Here is a 13,001-nt window from a genome sequence, read left to right as displayed (position 1 = left end):
CACCTGCTCCCACTGAAATAAAGGCAGGGGGTGCGGGGTGGGGGGCACGCGTGCTGTTTGTTAGAGGAACGGCGGCCTGCGGAGCCGGCCCTCCCTGGAGCGGCAGTAGCTCCTCCGCGACACTCGGCCCCGCGCAGCGTGCAGCCAGCGCGCTCACTGCGCACACGCGGCGCGGCGATCAAAGGCCCGCAGCAGTCGCTCCCGACACGTCAACACCTGCGAGCTTCTCCTTGACACCTCCACCGGCGGCGGCTGACACCCAGCACTCGAGGAGCGCCTGTTCTCACTCTCCCGGTGTGAGTGATCAGTCTCAGGCTGTCTGCTTCCGCGGCAGGCACTTGGCTGCCCGGCCTGGTTCTCAGAGTGGCCCGGTTTCTTGGTTTGCGGGTTTCCATGCGGTACGAGGAAAACCTGCAGTTACAAAGTAGAAGAAAGAAAATGCTGTTACTTGCCTTGTAGGATCATCTCTCCCACACACAGTGATGAGCCTGGCCCCACGCCTGGCCCTCGTCATTCCTGCCCAGGGTGGAAGGGCATCAGGAGGGAGGGCACCTGGTGTGAGGGTTGCACACCAGGACACGGACATTCGTGTATTTTTTTGAAGTGCAGCATGTAAAGTATGGCAAGAATGCAAGAGACACATGAGGACTGTGGTGCTGGGAAGGGGGGAGAAGTAGGGCTTTTGACTACACTGGAGTTGTGTACATTTGGAGGTGAGCTAAAGATTATTTTGCCAGTTCATTAGCAGGAAAGCCTCGGTATTGGAAAAACGATTTTAGCTGGAAGGGGAGCTTACTCAGCAATCGAGCGTTGTGTTCGGATGGGATCGGCCGTGATGCCTTCTGGGATCTCAGTAGGAGACTGGGGGGAGGTGAGGAAGGGGAGTGGGGCCTGTGAGGCCGGGGAGGCCAACCAGGCTGCGGGCTGGACTCCGCTGGGTGGCCCCAGGGAGAGTCTGGGAAACTTGAGGCTGCCATCCCAGGGGACCAGGAAACAGTGGGGGGGGGGGGGGGGGGTCGGTCAGGAGCCGGGCCCAGTCACAGGGTAGTGGGGAGCACTGGGCAGGCCTCCCGACTGCAGCCAAGTTGGTCTGGGATGAGCCTCGGCAGGGAATCGGGAAAGCAAGGCAGAATGATAAAGTAAAATGAAATAATAACAAAAACAGTGGTGTGTTAAGTCTGAATGCAGGGTGTTATTTCTCCAGCAGCAGCCACAGGACTGGGCACTGTTCTTCCTTCCTTTGCTGGGGAGGGTACTGAGCACCGGTCAGGCAGCCGGCCCTGGCCCTGTGGCCAGGAGGCGGCTGAGCTGAGACTAGAACCCAGGCCTGCCCGACTCCAAAGCCTGTGCCCTGCACCTGCTGCCCGCCACAAACACGAAGATATGTGGGCCCAGTGGAGGTGAAGGGGAGCAGCTGCCTGGGGACCCCCATGCTCAGGGATCCCCCACAGTCCTCGGGAAGTAGCTTCAGGCCCAGCCAGCCTGGTCAGAGCCCACGGGTGAGGGGAACTCGGGAGAGCGCAGGCGGTGGGCTGGAGGGCCTGGCTGGCGGAGCAGCTGGCCTTGGGTGCTCACTCCCGTCACGTGGCGTCCGTCAGGCGTGGAGGGGCCACCGGGGAGGAGTGGGGACCGGCTCACGGCGTGACTGGTTCCTTCCTGGTAAACACGATTTATCATCCCAGGGGAGTTCCGGAGTGGCTTTTAATTGTTCACCGATGATGGGCAGGTTATGAGGATATAAAGTTGCTGTTTACTGAAAATGGGGCCATTGAATTGCCTCAACAACATCCGGATTCGGGGCAGAGCTCATGCACAGGCTCCTCTTTGCAGTCTGGGTGTCGTGATCCAAAGGGCCGGCTTCCCCGAGGGGCCCCTCGAGGCTGTGTCACCTCCGGGTGAATGCCAGAGCATCTTCAAGGGAAGGGCACCATGGGCTGGGCTGGCTGAAGCTCCGGTTCCCCTTTCTGCCCGGTGACTGCCTTCCTCTTCCTGTCCTCTCTGGGCCTCAGTGTCTCACTCTCCCTGCAGTGGAGATCTGGGCATTGAGGAAGGTGATAGCTTTGAAAGGCACTGTGGTTCATTGTGACACCAAACAAAGGGGATGCTGTTATTCAGACCCAGGAGAGGGCACACGTTCCCAAGGTCCTTCTGAAAGACTCTTCGGTGCGCCAGTCAACTGTGGTAGAAAGAACTTTGGGTTGGAAACCTGTAAATATTATGCTTAGTTCTGACTCTGCCACTAGCTATGTGTGGCCTTGGGCAAGCCTCCGGTTTCTTTGTAAGTGCATGTGTGAGTGTGTGCGTGTGTGTGAGTGTGTGTGTGTCTACGCCTCAACTGCTTTGAGTTTTCCCAAAGGATGGAGCTGTCATGGAAAGATCACAGACTTCCGACTCTGTCTTCTTGGTTTCCAATGACAACTTGCCTGCCCGTCGGCTGCGTGACCTGGGCCCGGGGACTCCACCTCTCCGAGCCTCCCCGTCCTTGCAGGGCTGCTGTGCGGACGGCACCCAGCACTGAAGCCGTGTCCACACGTGCTTGTTGTCCTTTCCTCTTTGTTATCATAGAAACACTTCTGTTTCTTGAGAAGAAGTTGGTTTGTCCAGCAATCTGTCAACTAGACATATATGAACTGACGTTCTGGGTTCATAAATGCGGTGGTGATCAAGCTCAGCGATCCCTTCATTGGGGGACAGGTTTGTTGAGCGCTCCCCCTGCTCTGCACTGGGAGTGGTGAGTAAGACGAGGCGTGGTCTCCGTCCTCAGCGAGCACATCGTTCAATGGGAGAGCGTTGCCGCGATAAACAATAATAGCAGCCCCGGCACTGCACATTCTTTACCTTTTGTAACCCTCACAGCAATCCTATAGCAGAGGCATTATTACTGCTCCCATTTTGCAGGTGAGCACACTGAGGCCCAGAGAGGTACTGAAGTTGTCGAGGGTTACGTAGCTACCAAGTGGCCACAGTGCCGGGCTTCCCAGCGCTGGAGGCTGTCTAGCTTCAGCGTCCGTGCTCTTAGCTTCCATAGTCTACTAAAATACATGGTCATACTGCAATAGAGCTCTCACCTTAAAGTCGAGTACGTAGTTCTCTTACAGCGGGACAGAGGTGTGTAGGAGGATTAGGTGCCGCCACTGTGGGAGCACAGAAGGCGGAGCTGCTGTTCCGCCTGGAGGGCTGCAGGCCAGCAGAGGATTCTCAGAGGGAACCTCTGATTGAGCTGACGTGTGGGGTCCTGCAGGCAAAGAAGTGGGAAGAGGCCAGCGGAGGGGAAGCCCGTATAAAGGCGCAGAGGCATGAAGGAGGGCTGGCGGGAAGGGGCAGGAGCGGAGGCTGGGGGGAGAGAGCTGGCTGCCAGGAGGGAAGGAGGGCCTTCTGAGCTGTGCTGAGGAGCGGCACAGGAGGGGTCCTTGGAAATAATTAACATTAGTACCTTTAAACTGTTCAAGTAAACCCAGGGTACGCGTCAATGACGAAACGAGCAGGGCTTTTTTTGTTTGCCACTTAGGGTTTTTTAACTGGAATTCTTGCAGGCCAGGGAGTGCTGAGCGTACAGGACCGCACAGCGGGGGGCCTTGGGGGCTTTCCGGGGGTGTGGCTGCTGGCACAAATCCTGACTCCAAGTCTCGAGTCCCAGCGAGTTACTTAGGGTCTCCAGGCCCGCGATTCCTTACCTGTGGAATAGGGCTGTTGAGGGTTGAATGAGATAGTACGCCTGAGGTTCTCCAAACAGCACTTGACCTGGACTAAGTGCCCGATCGCCGTGGGTGCTGACGTTGTTAGTGTCCCAGTAGCCACCCCGCCCGCAGGTCTCCTCGGTGAGGTCCCCAGTGTGCTTGCTCCCCTCTTGCCCCACTCTCTGCTCTCCAGCCGTGGGGTGGGGACTGCTCGCAGTCTCTCAGGCGTACGCCACTCCCTCTTGCCTTCCTAAAACCCACCCCAGCAGCATCTCACCCGCTCAGTTCTTCCTCTCGGCCTCGCCTGTCTGCCTCGCAGTCTGGCCCTTGCTCACCGACCTGCAGATGGCCTCCTCCTCAACCGCCTCGGGAGCTCTCCGGAGTGTGGGGAGTGGGGCTTTGTCCTGGGTGGGAGGCTGGACCCCCTGAGGCTGGAAGGGGAAGGGGCTGGTCCCTGCACCCTGTCCAGCATGTGCTTTGCGACATCTGTTTGTCCACCCAGAGGCTTGTTTTTGCTTGAGGTCTGCTGCCTGGGCCTGTGGCACGAAGGGTCTTGATTGCTAAGGTCGGATACAAACCCGCCGGAGTGACGGAGGCCGGTTCCAACTGGCTCTGACTCCCCAGGTATTGCAGACAGGGTATTTCCTCAGAAACTGTCCTCGTACCTGCCCCTTGCTGCTAATAATACTTTGTGGCTTGGTGTTCCAGTGGCCGAACCCCTCTCTCAAAGTATTTTAGCTCGCTTCCCCCAGACGCCCAGCCGACTTCCTCGAGTGCGTCATAAATCTCCCTTCCAGAGCCGCCCGTGCAGATTGTCCCGATGCGCTGACCGCAGCAGCTCGGGGTGAACTCGCCGCCGGTGGATGTCGCTTGCGTGTTTGTGACACGGCCTTCAACTGTGGTGGTGTCGAGATAAATCAGCATTCAGAACCGTTTGTGGGTGGAAGCTGGGGACTTGTGTGGCCCCTTTATTTTGTAGGTGAGAGCAACAACGCCCAGGGAGTTAGGGGACTTTCTCAAGGTCACACAGTCAGAAATTACCTGAGTAAATTGGGACGGGGCAGCTTTTCTGTCTTTCACTTCAGTACTCTTTCTATCTTCACCAAAAGCTATTTTTTTCTATTTTTTTTAATTAAAAATTTTCAACTTTAAAAAAATGGCAGGAAAATATGTACAATATAAAACTTACTATCTTACCCATTTTTAAAAAGATTTATTGATTTATTTTTGGAGAGAGGGGAAGGGGAGGGAGAAAGAGAGGGAGAGAAACATCAATGTGTGGTTGCCTCTCACACGCCCCCTACTGGGGACCTGGCCCACAACCCAGGCATGTGCCCTGACTGGGAATCGAACTGGCGACCTTTTGACTCGCAGGCTGGTGCTCAATCCACTGAGCCGCACCAGCCAGGGCCCGCCTTAGCCATTTTTAAGTGTCTGGTTCGGCAGCATGACGCGCATTCCCGCTGCTGTGCAGCCACCTCCGCCATCCGTCTCCAGAGCTCTTTCACGTCCCCACCCCGAATCCCTGCCCGTGGGGTGCAAACTCCCTCCCCGGTCTCTGGCGGTCGCCATCCTACTTCCTGTCTCCATGCACCTGACTCCTCTGGGTGCCTTGTGACAGTGGGACCATGCAGCCTTGGTCCTTTCCGTCTGGCTTGGTTCACTGGGCATGACGTCCTCTGGGTTTGTCCACACTGCAGCCAGCGTCCACATCGCCCCCCCCCCCCGCCCCATTTATGGCTGAGTGGTGCTCCACTGTCCGTGTGTCCACCTTTTGTTTACCCTTCCTTCCATTGGGGCCACTCGGGCTGCCCCTGCCCTTGGCTGCTGCAAGCGGCTTTGCTGCTGTGAGCAGGGACGTCCAAGCATCTGCTCGCCGAAAGCTGCTCCTGATAACAAACCTGTGTGTTTAGAGCACTCGCTGCTGCCTGTCATTGCCACTAGTTTTTTTTCTCTTGGAAATTTTGGAAAATACAAAAAAACCCACAACGAAGAATCAAAAAATCACTGATTTTTATGGCATTTATTTCCAGGATTTCCTATTCATGTTACCCCAAATTTGAAAAGTTTGTACAAACTGCTGAAGAATTTACACAGGTAGGCCACTCTGTGTAGTAGGGCGAGCACTTGCGATTGTTTAAGACAGAGTGTGGAGAGTGAATGTGGCCTTGGCCAACCACCCTGGCACTTTAGGGATGAGTTCATCCAAAGCATGCTCTAACCTTAACACTAGCACAGCTTTGGAGCAGTGCCCAACACCATCTTAACGTCTTAATAGAGTGTCCTCCTGCTAAGAAGAGTCTGAATGGTGAAGAGGGTTGCCAGGGCCGGTCTGTCCCAGGTCTATTTCTCAAATATCCACTAGGGGACAGTGAAAGACATAAATTTTTTAATAGGCTTGATGCCTGCCAAGCAATCAGTCCACCGCATCCTCTGTGTATCTCTCTCAGCCATCAGTGCATACAGTTACCAGATAATGGATTTCACGTCCAACAGCGGGTTTGGGTGAAAATGGAGATACCATCAGCCTCAGCCTAAGTGCAGGTCTTCCTCCTGTTCAGGCCACATCACTGCGTAAAACTTCACTCAGTGTGTTGGTCCCAGGCTGTATTTTTGTTTAACTCACATTAGTCCAGGGGCACTCAAGCCGAGCGGACGTCAGAATCACACCATCATGCTTTTTCCAAAACATGCATGCCCACGTCTCTGCCCAGGTCTGTTAAATCAGAATTTGGGGGTTGGGGTGGAGTTATAGAGACTATATTTAGATTCTGGTCCATGACTTCTCGCTAAGAACCAATGTATTCATTTTTAACTTTAATAACTGAGGGAAAAGGGTCACCCTTGAGTAAAACCTCAGAGGACAATGAATATGAAATTCTGGAAAATCTTTCTCTCTTTGTAAAAATAGAAGTCGCTGACAGGTCTGCTGGGGGTGGGCACCGCATCTGGCACGTCGAGCGGGCTCTCCCGTAGACGGCACCGGGACCCAGGCAGAAGGCCTGGGGCTGGGGCGGTCCTGGCAGACTGGGGGGGTCTGCAGTCCAGTTGCAAACAGACTGCGCTCAGGGCCCAGCTCTTAGTGTGAGGACAGCTCAGAGACCAGCGCTGTCTGCTAAGTTAGGAGAACCTGTCCTGTAGGACTCAGGAAAAAGACACCTTTAGTTTTATTGTATCAGAGGTGAACATGGCACAGAGGACATGCTGTGAGGTCAGTTCTCATCCTAACTGACCCCCTAGCAGGTTAGGGGACCCAGGGCAAGTCACGTGACCTCTCAGGGCCTCAGCGCCTGCATTTGAATGAGAGAGGCCTGGGCTATGTGATCTCCGAGGATCCCTCCAGTTCTAGGAATCCAGGGATTCTGTTAATGTTCATAATCCTGATTTGTGTGGTGCTACTCTAGCAAAGAGCAGAAGAAATAGTCAGTAATGCAATGAATGGCAGAGACTATTGACCGTGTAGTTTAATTTATTTAAGGCATATACACTGGATTCAAAGGAGAAAATATTGCTCCTGATAATATATTAAACTGTTAGTATCTTCAGCATTGCAAAAGCTTTCCAGAGGGAGAAATTGCCCATCGGTGCAAACGTGACATTTTTTACTTCCTGATCTATAACTGCCATTTCTCCAGCGCATTCATATTTACTGTAAAGGGCCAAATGTATGAATGCTCTGGGTGAATATTAAACAACTACACATAAACGTCAAGGTCACGGTGGCAAGACAGGCTCCGTGGAAGGCCCGGGGAGGCTTGCATTGATCTCTGGTGAGGTTCCATTCTCGAATCCTGCTGACAAAGGGAAACAATTGATGTGGGCCATTATTAAGGCTTTAAGTGTTTCTCCATTGTTAAAGATCTTTTACAAGCCTGGAGTAACTGATAGTGCCCAAGGAATTGGCAAAAGCTTCACTGAGAAATATGGGCTGGTCCGAGAGATAAGTAAAACCCAGAGTGCAGACGTCCTCCCTCCCGGGTTGGGCTTCGAGGCAGAGGTGGAGGCGAGGGTCAGCCCAGCTCGGGCATGGCACCTCCCCTGAGTTACTGGGCCCAGATGGAAGGAGGTCCTGTTCTGGGCTCTTCCACGCTGCCCAGAGAGTGACTTTCAAACCCACCTTTAAACTTCCCCCAGCTCCCTGCCCCTGTGAAAACCTTCCCTCAGCATTCAGCCCATCCATTCCCCATAGCGGCATGAAGGATATGACAAGGGCCCGGGGAGCTGGGTGAGCATGAATTATGCAGACCCGGAGCTCCAGACTGACTGTCTGGACCGGTCAAGCATCCCGGATAATTAGGCGAGCGTCCTGCTGACCTGGAGCTGGAGGGAGAGCAGATATTATGGATGACAGAATCCGGTTTGAAGAAGATCTCAGCGGACGGGAGGATTGGCCAGGTCCACGGGATGAACCTAACAGGAGAGACAAGTGATCACACTCGCATTTCCCGCTCATGAGCTCTCTGTCTGGCGTTGTGCTCGGCCCTGCGCACGTTTCCGTCTGTTTCTTCTTTACAGGGACCCAGGAGGGTGGTTTCACCTTCCCTGTTGTAGGATGAGGAGCCTGAGACAGTCCTCGGTGAGCATCCCACAGGAAGGTGTGAGCACGGTCGGGTCCGGGGTCTCGGCTCCGACTGCAGCACCGCCCCTCCGTTAGCTGGCAAGTGACTGCACCTTCGAAGGACAGCCCCCCCTAGGCGTGGCGGCTGCCTGGGTCAGGTCCCGTGGGCCTATCGTTTGCATGCATTACCTCATTCATCCTCAGAACGGTCCTCCTCCTATTTTACAGGCGAGGAAGGCACAGATAACTTAAGTAACTTGCCCAAGGTCACACAGCAAGTAGCAGGGCCAGGATTCGAGACCAGGCAGCCTAACGCCACGGCCACACTCTTCACAACTGATGCACCATCTCCTGTGTTCTGTATCACAAAAGGAGAGCCACCGTGTTTTCTTACATAACTTATGCAAAGTGCCTGCTGTAGGACCTGGCACATAGTAGGCACCCATAAGCAGTACTAGATCCCCATCGTCATCATCAGTTATGGGACTTGTTCATGGTCACAGCTAATAGCCGGCAAAGACCTGGGATTTGAGTCCAGGTCCCCTGACCACAGACCTGCTGTGCTCTTGACCTCCCTGCTGGAGGACAAGATCAGGGGCAGCCCGAGGCCACTGTCGGAGTGCCTAGTGCGGTGTCATCTCCCTGGCGGGTGCCCAGTGAGTACCACACAGGCAGGGCTCATCTCGTCACTTACTTACCACGCCCTTGCCAACGTCCTGCTGTGTCTTGGGGGTCCAGAGAGGGAGAGGATACCCCGCTAACCCTGTTCTTCTCCCCCCAGGTTCGAATGGTGAAAGACGGAAACCCCTCCTGGAAGCCCACTTTCATTGTGAAACCTGATGGTGGTTGCCAGGGCGACGGAATCTACCTCATCAAAGACCCCAGTGACATCCGCCTGGCAGGGACCCTGCAGCGCAGGCCGGCGGTGGTGCAGGAGTACATCTGCAAACCTCTCCTCATCGACAAGCTCAAGTTCGACATTCGCCTGTACGTCTTACTGAAGTCCTTAGACCCCTTAGAGATCTACATAGCCAAAGATGGACTCTCCAGGTTTTGTACGGAGCCGTACCAGGAGCCCACCCCCAAGAACCTGCACCACATCTTCATGCACTTAACCAACTACTCGCTGAACATCCACAGCGGGAACTTCGTCCACTCGGACAGCACGAGCACGGGCAGCAAGAGGACTTTCTCCAGCATCCTGTGCAGGCTGTCCTCCAAAGGCGTCGACATCAAGAAGGTCTGGTCCGACATCATCTCCCTGGTGATCAAGACCGTCATCGCCCTGACTCCAGAGCTCAAAGTCTTCTACCAGTCGGACATCCCCGCGGGGAGGCCCGGGCCCACGTGCTTCCAGGTAACGCCGCCAGTCCCCAGCAGGAGCTCCCCGCCTTGGCCTTGGGTGGGGTCGGGGGTGGGGCCGGGGTGGCCAGCGGTGGGGAGGGGTAGTTGCTGGTGTCAAACCAGGGTACAACTTGCTGCTTTCTATATGCTAGCTGGGTGATTTGGGGTATGTTACTTCCCTTTTCTCATCTGTAAAATGAGACCAATAGTAGCTCCCTTGAAGGATTCTTGGGAGAATTAAAGGAGACAACACATGTAATGCACAGTGCCCACCATCCATCCATCCATTCATTCACTCATTCTGGCAGTTTTTACCACCAGCCGAGTAGGGGACCGGGCACTGACCGCGGTCCCAGCGATACAGTGAGTCAGGTCCCTGCAGGTTGATGCCCAGAGTCTACCATTGTGGGAGGCAAATGATTTAAAAAGTAATTAGTAGAAAGTGTCACAGTGCTAGAATGGCCCACTAATTGTGGGACCATCTAACATTTTCTGGGTGGGAGTGAGGGTGGTCTGGGAGGGCTTCCCAGCAGAAGTGGCAGTTAACCTGGAACCTGAAGTAAGACTTAGATGAAGCAGGCAAGGCGGCAGGGCTGGGGGAGACAAGGTGTTCCAGGGTGAGAGGGAAGCAGAGGCTTTTCCAGGTCTGACAAGGTGCGGCGTGGTTGGAGGGTGGAGTCAGAGATATGGAGGCAGATGAGGTGGGAGGGGTAGGTGGGGGCGGAGTTGTGGAGAGCCGAGGGCAGTGGGGGCCACTGGGGGGCGCTCTCAAGGCACCGGGGCACTCGGATTTGCATGTTACGGACAACAAACTGGCTGCAGGGTGGGCAGTGGCCTGGGGCAAAGTTGAGGGTAGGGAGGTGACTAGTGGGCTGGTTGCTTCATACAAACAAGAGATGATGCTGGCTTGGATTACAAAGGTCTTGGTGGAGGTGGAGACAGTAGATTTGAGAGCGACTAGGAGGTACAATGGCTAGACGTGGTGATTGGGCGGGGCTGGGGGGCAGCGGGCAGATGGTGGCAGTCAGGAAGGGGAAAACCAAGAATGAGTGGCGGGCGGCTCAGGCACTGGGGTGGATGTATAGATGCTACTGGAAGGGGACCGGGCTGCTTGGCTTGGGGGAAGGTGAGGAGTTGGTCTTGAACATGCCCTTGAAGTGCCTATGTGACATCCAAGTGGAAAGTTTGAGGAGACAATTGGATCTTTGAGCCTGGAGCCCAGGAACGCAAAGTCTGGGCTGGAGAGAAAGATGGGGACCTCATGAGTGTGCAGATGGGGACTGGGCCATGCGAGACTGCAGAGTAAGGTGAGGCCTGAGAAGACCCCCGGGGGGGGTACCACCATTTAAGTAAGGGACCAAGGAAGGAAAACCCAACAAAGGAGACCAAGAAAATGTGGCTGGAGATACAGAAGGGGTGCTAGGAGAGGGAGCACCGTACGTGCTGGGGGGGATGTGTATGGAGAAGCAGCAGGCGGGGGTCAGCCTCAGCCAGTGCTGCTGAGGCATCACCGAGCCCAGGTGGAAACTGTGTCTTGAACTTCCTGACCTCGGCGAGGTCAGTGAGCGGCGGGACGGGGTCAGAGTGCAGTGGGCCGAGTGTGGGAGGGACAGAGAGGGAGTGAGGGCAGAGCATCCTTTCAGGATGTTCGGCTGCGAGGTTGGAGCGGGGTGGGGAATGGGCAGGGCAGGCCAGGCACCCAGCAGGCACCCACTTTTCTGCCATAGATACACCAGAATGGGAGGGAGGTGATAAGAAGAGGTACCCCAGGACCCTCTCCATCTAACCTTTAGAATTACCTGGTAGCAGTCGCGTGTAAAAAAGAAAACACGAACGTGCAGGTGAGCTGTGGGGCAGAACCACAAAATAACCATCCCCAGCCCACCTCCCACCCCGAGGCCCCATTACCCTGCTGCTCCCCACCCCGTTTCTCTGCCCACCCTGAGGCACATTGCCCTCAACTTTCTGTTGGTCAATTCTTTGCCTTAAAAGTACTTACAGTGCCCATGAATGCATCCCTAAACAAGACACTGTTTTGTTTCGCTAGTTTCTGAGCTCTGTAAAGACTCTGTCGTGAAGTATGTGGACTTGCCCAGCTTTCTTTCCCCACATGTGCGTGTGTGGGGGTGGTTGGTGCTGTTTCATTTGCACGCTGTTTATCCTGTCGTGAACACGCACAGTTCATTTATCCGTTTTTGTGTCAGTGAGCATGTGGGTTGTTCCTGGCCCTCTAAGACTGTGACAGGAAAGTAACTGTGTGGGCACAGGAGGGAGGGAAGAGGCAGCGGGGCAGTGCCCCCTCCAGGGCGGTCACCCCGGGGCCAGGACCCAGGCAGCAGGATTTCCAGGCGGGCGGGCAGGAACCCTCTGGAGGAGAGTTCAGGCAGCGGTCAGTTTCCGGGAGAGGTAAGTGCCTTCCAGAGATCTGTCCTGAGGCCCTTGGACCCCAGGCTTTGGTTCCCAGGCAGGACGTCCAGCTCAGCCATCAGACATGTGGCTGAAGGCACTAGAAAGTGTGAGTGGGCCGGCCTGGGAGGCAGAAGAAGAGAAAATGGGTCCTGGCCCAAGTCACCGTAGGTTAGGGCAAAGGAGATGGTTGCGACGTGGAGGCATCCAGGGGTCATCCCGGGGGACTGTGCGGTCCCATCTGTTTGACAGGGACGGCTATTCCAGGCGTATCATGTGGGCCTGGCGTGCACGGCCAAGCCACAGAGCCCTGGCACAGGGGGAGTGCAGGGTGGGGGGCCGGGTGGGTGCCGTGCAAGGGACCGGCCGCCTGGGGCAGCTGTCGGGGTGGAGCTGGGAGGACTGGAGGTCAGACAGGCAGGGAGCCACTGGTTTGGACAGATCACATGTAGCAGATGGAGCCGCAGCCCTGGGACCATTTTCCATTGCTTGACCGCATTAAATGCTTCCAGGCCTCGGGTCGGGGGAGGAGCACGGCACTGGAACTGAACTCCAGGGGGCGCTCTTCCTCTTCCCAGCTGTGTGACCTTGGGCCTCAGTCGCTCTGTGAATCACCTGTGCGCACTTCCTGACCTGCCTCCTTAGGAGCATTGTGAAGTAATATAGGAAAAAGACTTTGACAAGCTAGAAAGTGTTAGGTGTTTGAAATGTGTTTTACCACATATTTCAGATTCACGGTGATTGAGAAAATATTCTTTTCTCCCCAGAGTCCTCTCTTGCTTTCTCCACATCACTTGTTAAAAACACTTGTTAGTTTGGGTCTCAAACACCTGAACTAACTTGGAACCCAAAGATTTTAGGTTCTGCCATTGACTTGCTGTGTGACGTTGCAGAAGTCACTAACCTTCTCTGTGCCTCAGTTTCCTCAACTACCTCGCAAGGCTGTTGTCCAGTTTCCATGAGATACAGATTGTGCAGGATTTTGCAAACTATAATAATGTTCTGCGCAAATGCAG

At 55.0% G+C, this 13,001-nt stretch overlaps 1 protein-coding gene across 1 annotated transcript in view; it reads left to right on the top strand.

Moving 5' to 3' along the window:
- The window catches only part of TTLL11 (tubulin tyrosine ligase like 11), a 190,109-nt gene that overhangs the window by 56,834 nt on the left and 120,274 nt on the right, over positions 1 to 13,001 (top strand). The window contains 1 exon segment of the mRNA XM_036022170.1: positions 9,017 to 9,592. Within this exon segment, the coding sequence (XP_035878063.1) occupies positions 9,017 to 9,592 (576 nt within the window).

The sequence above is a fragment of the Phyllostomus discolor genome, chromosome 3 (assembly GCF_004126475.2).
Source record: "Phyllostomus discolor isolate MPI-MPIP mPhyDis1 chromosome 3, mPhyDis1.pri.v3, whole genome shotgun sequence".
NCBI lineage: Eukaryota > Metazoa > Chordata > Mammalia > Chiroptera > Phyllostomidae > Phyllostomus > Phyllostomus discolor.
This window is presented reverse-complemented; position numbering and strand designations above follow the sequence as displayed.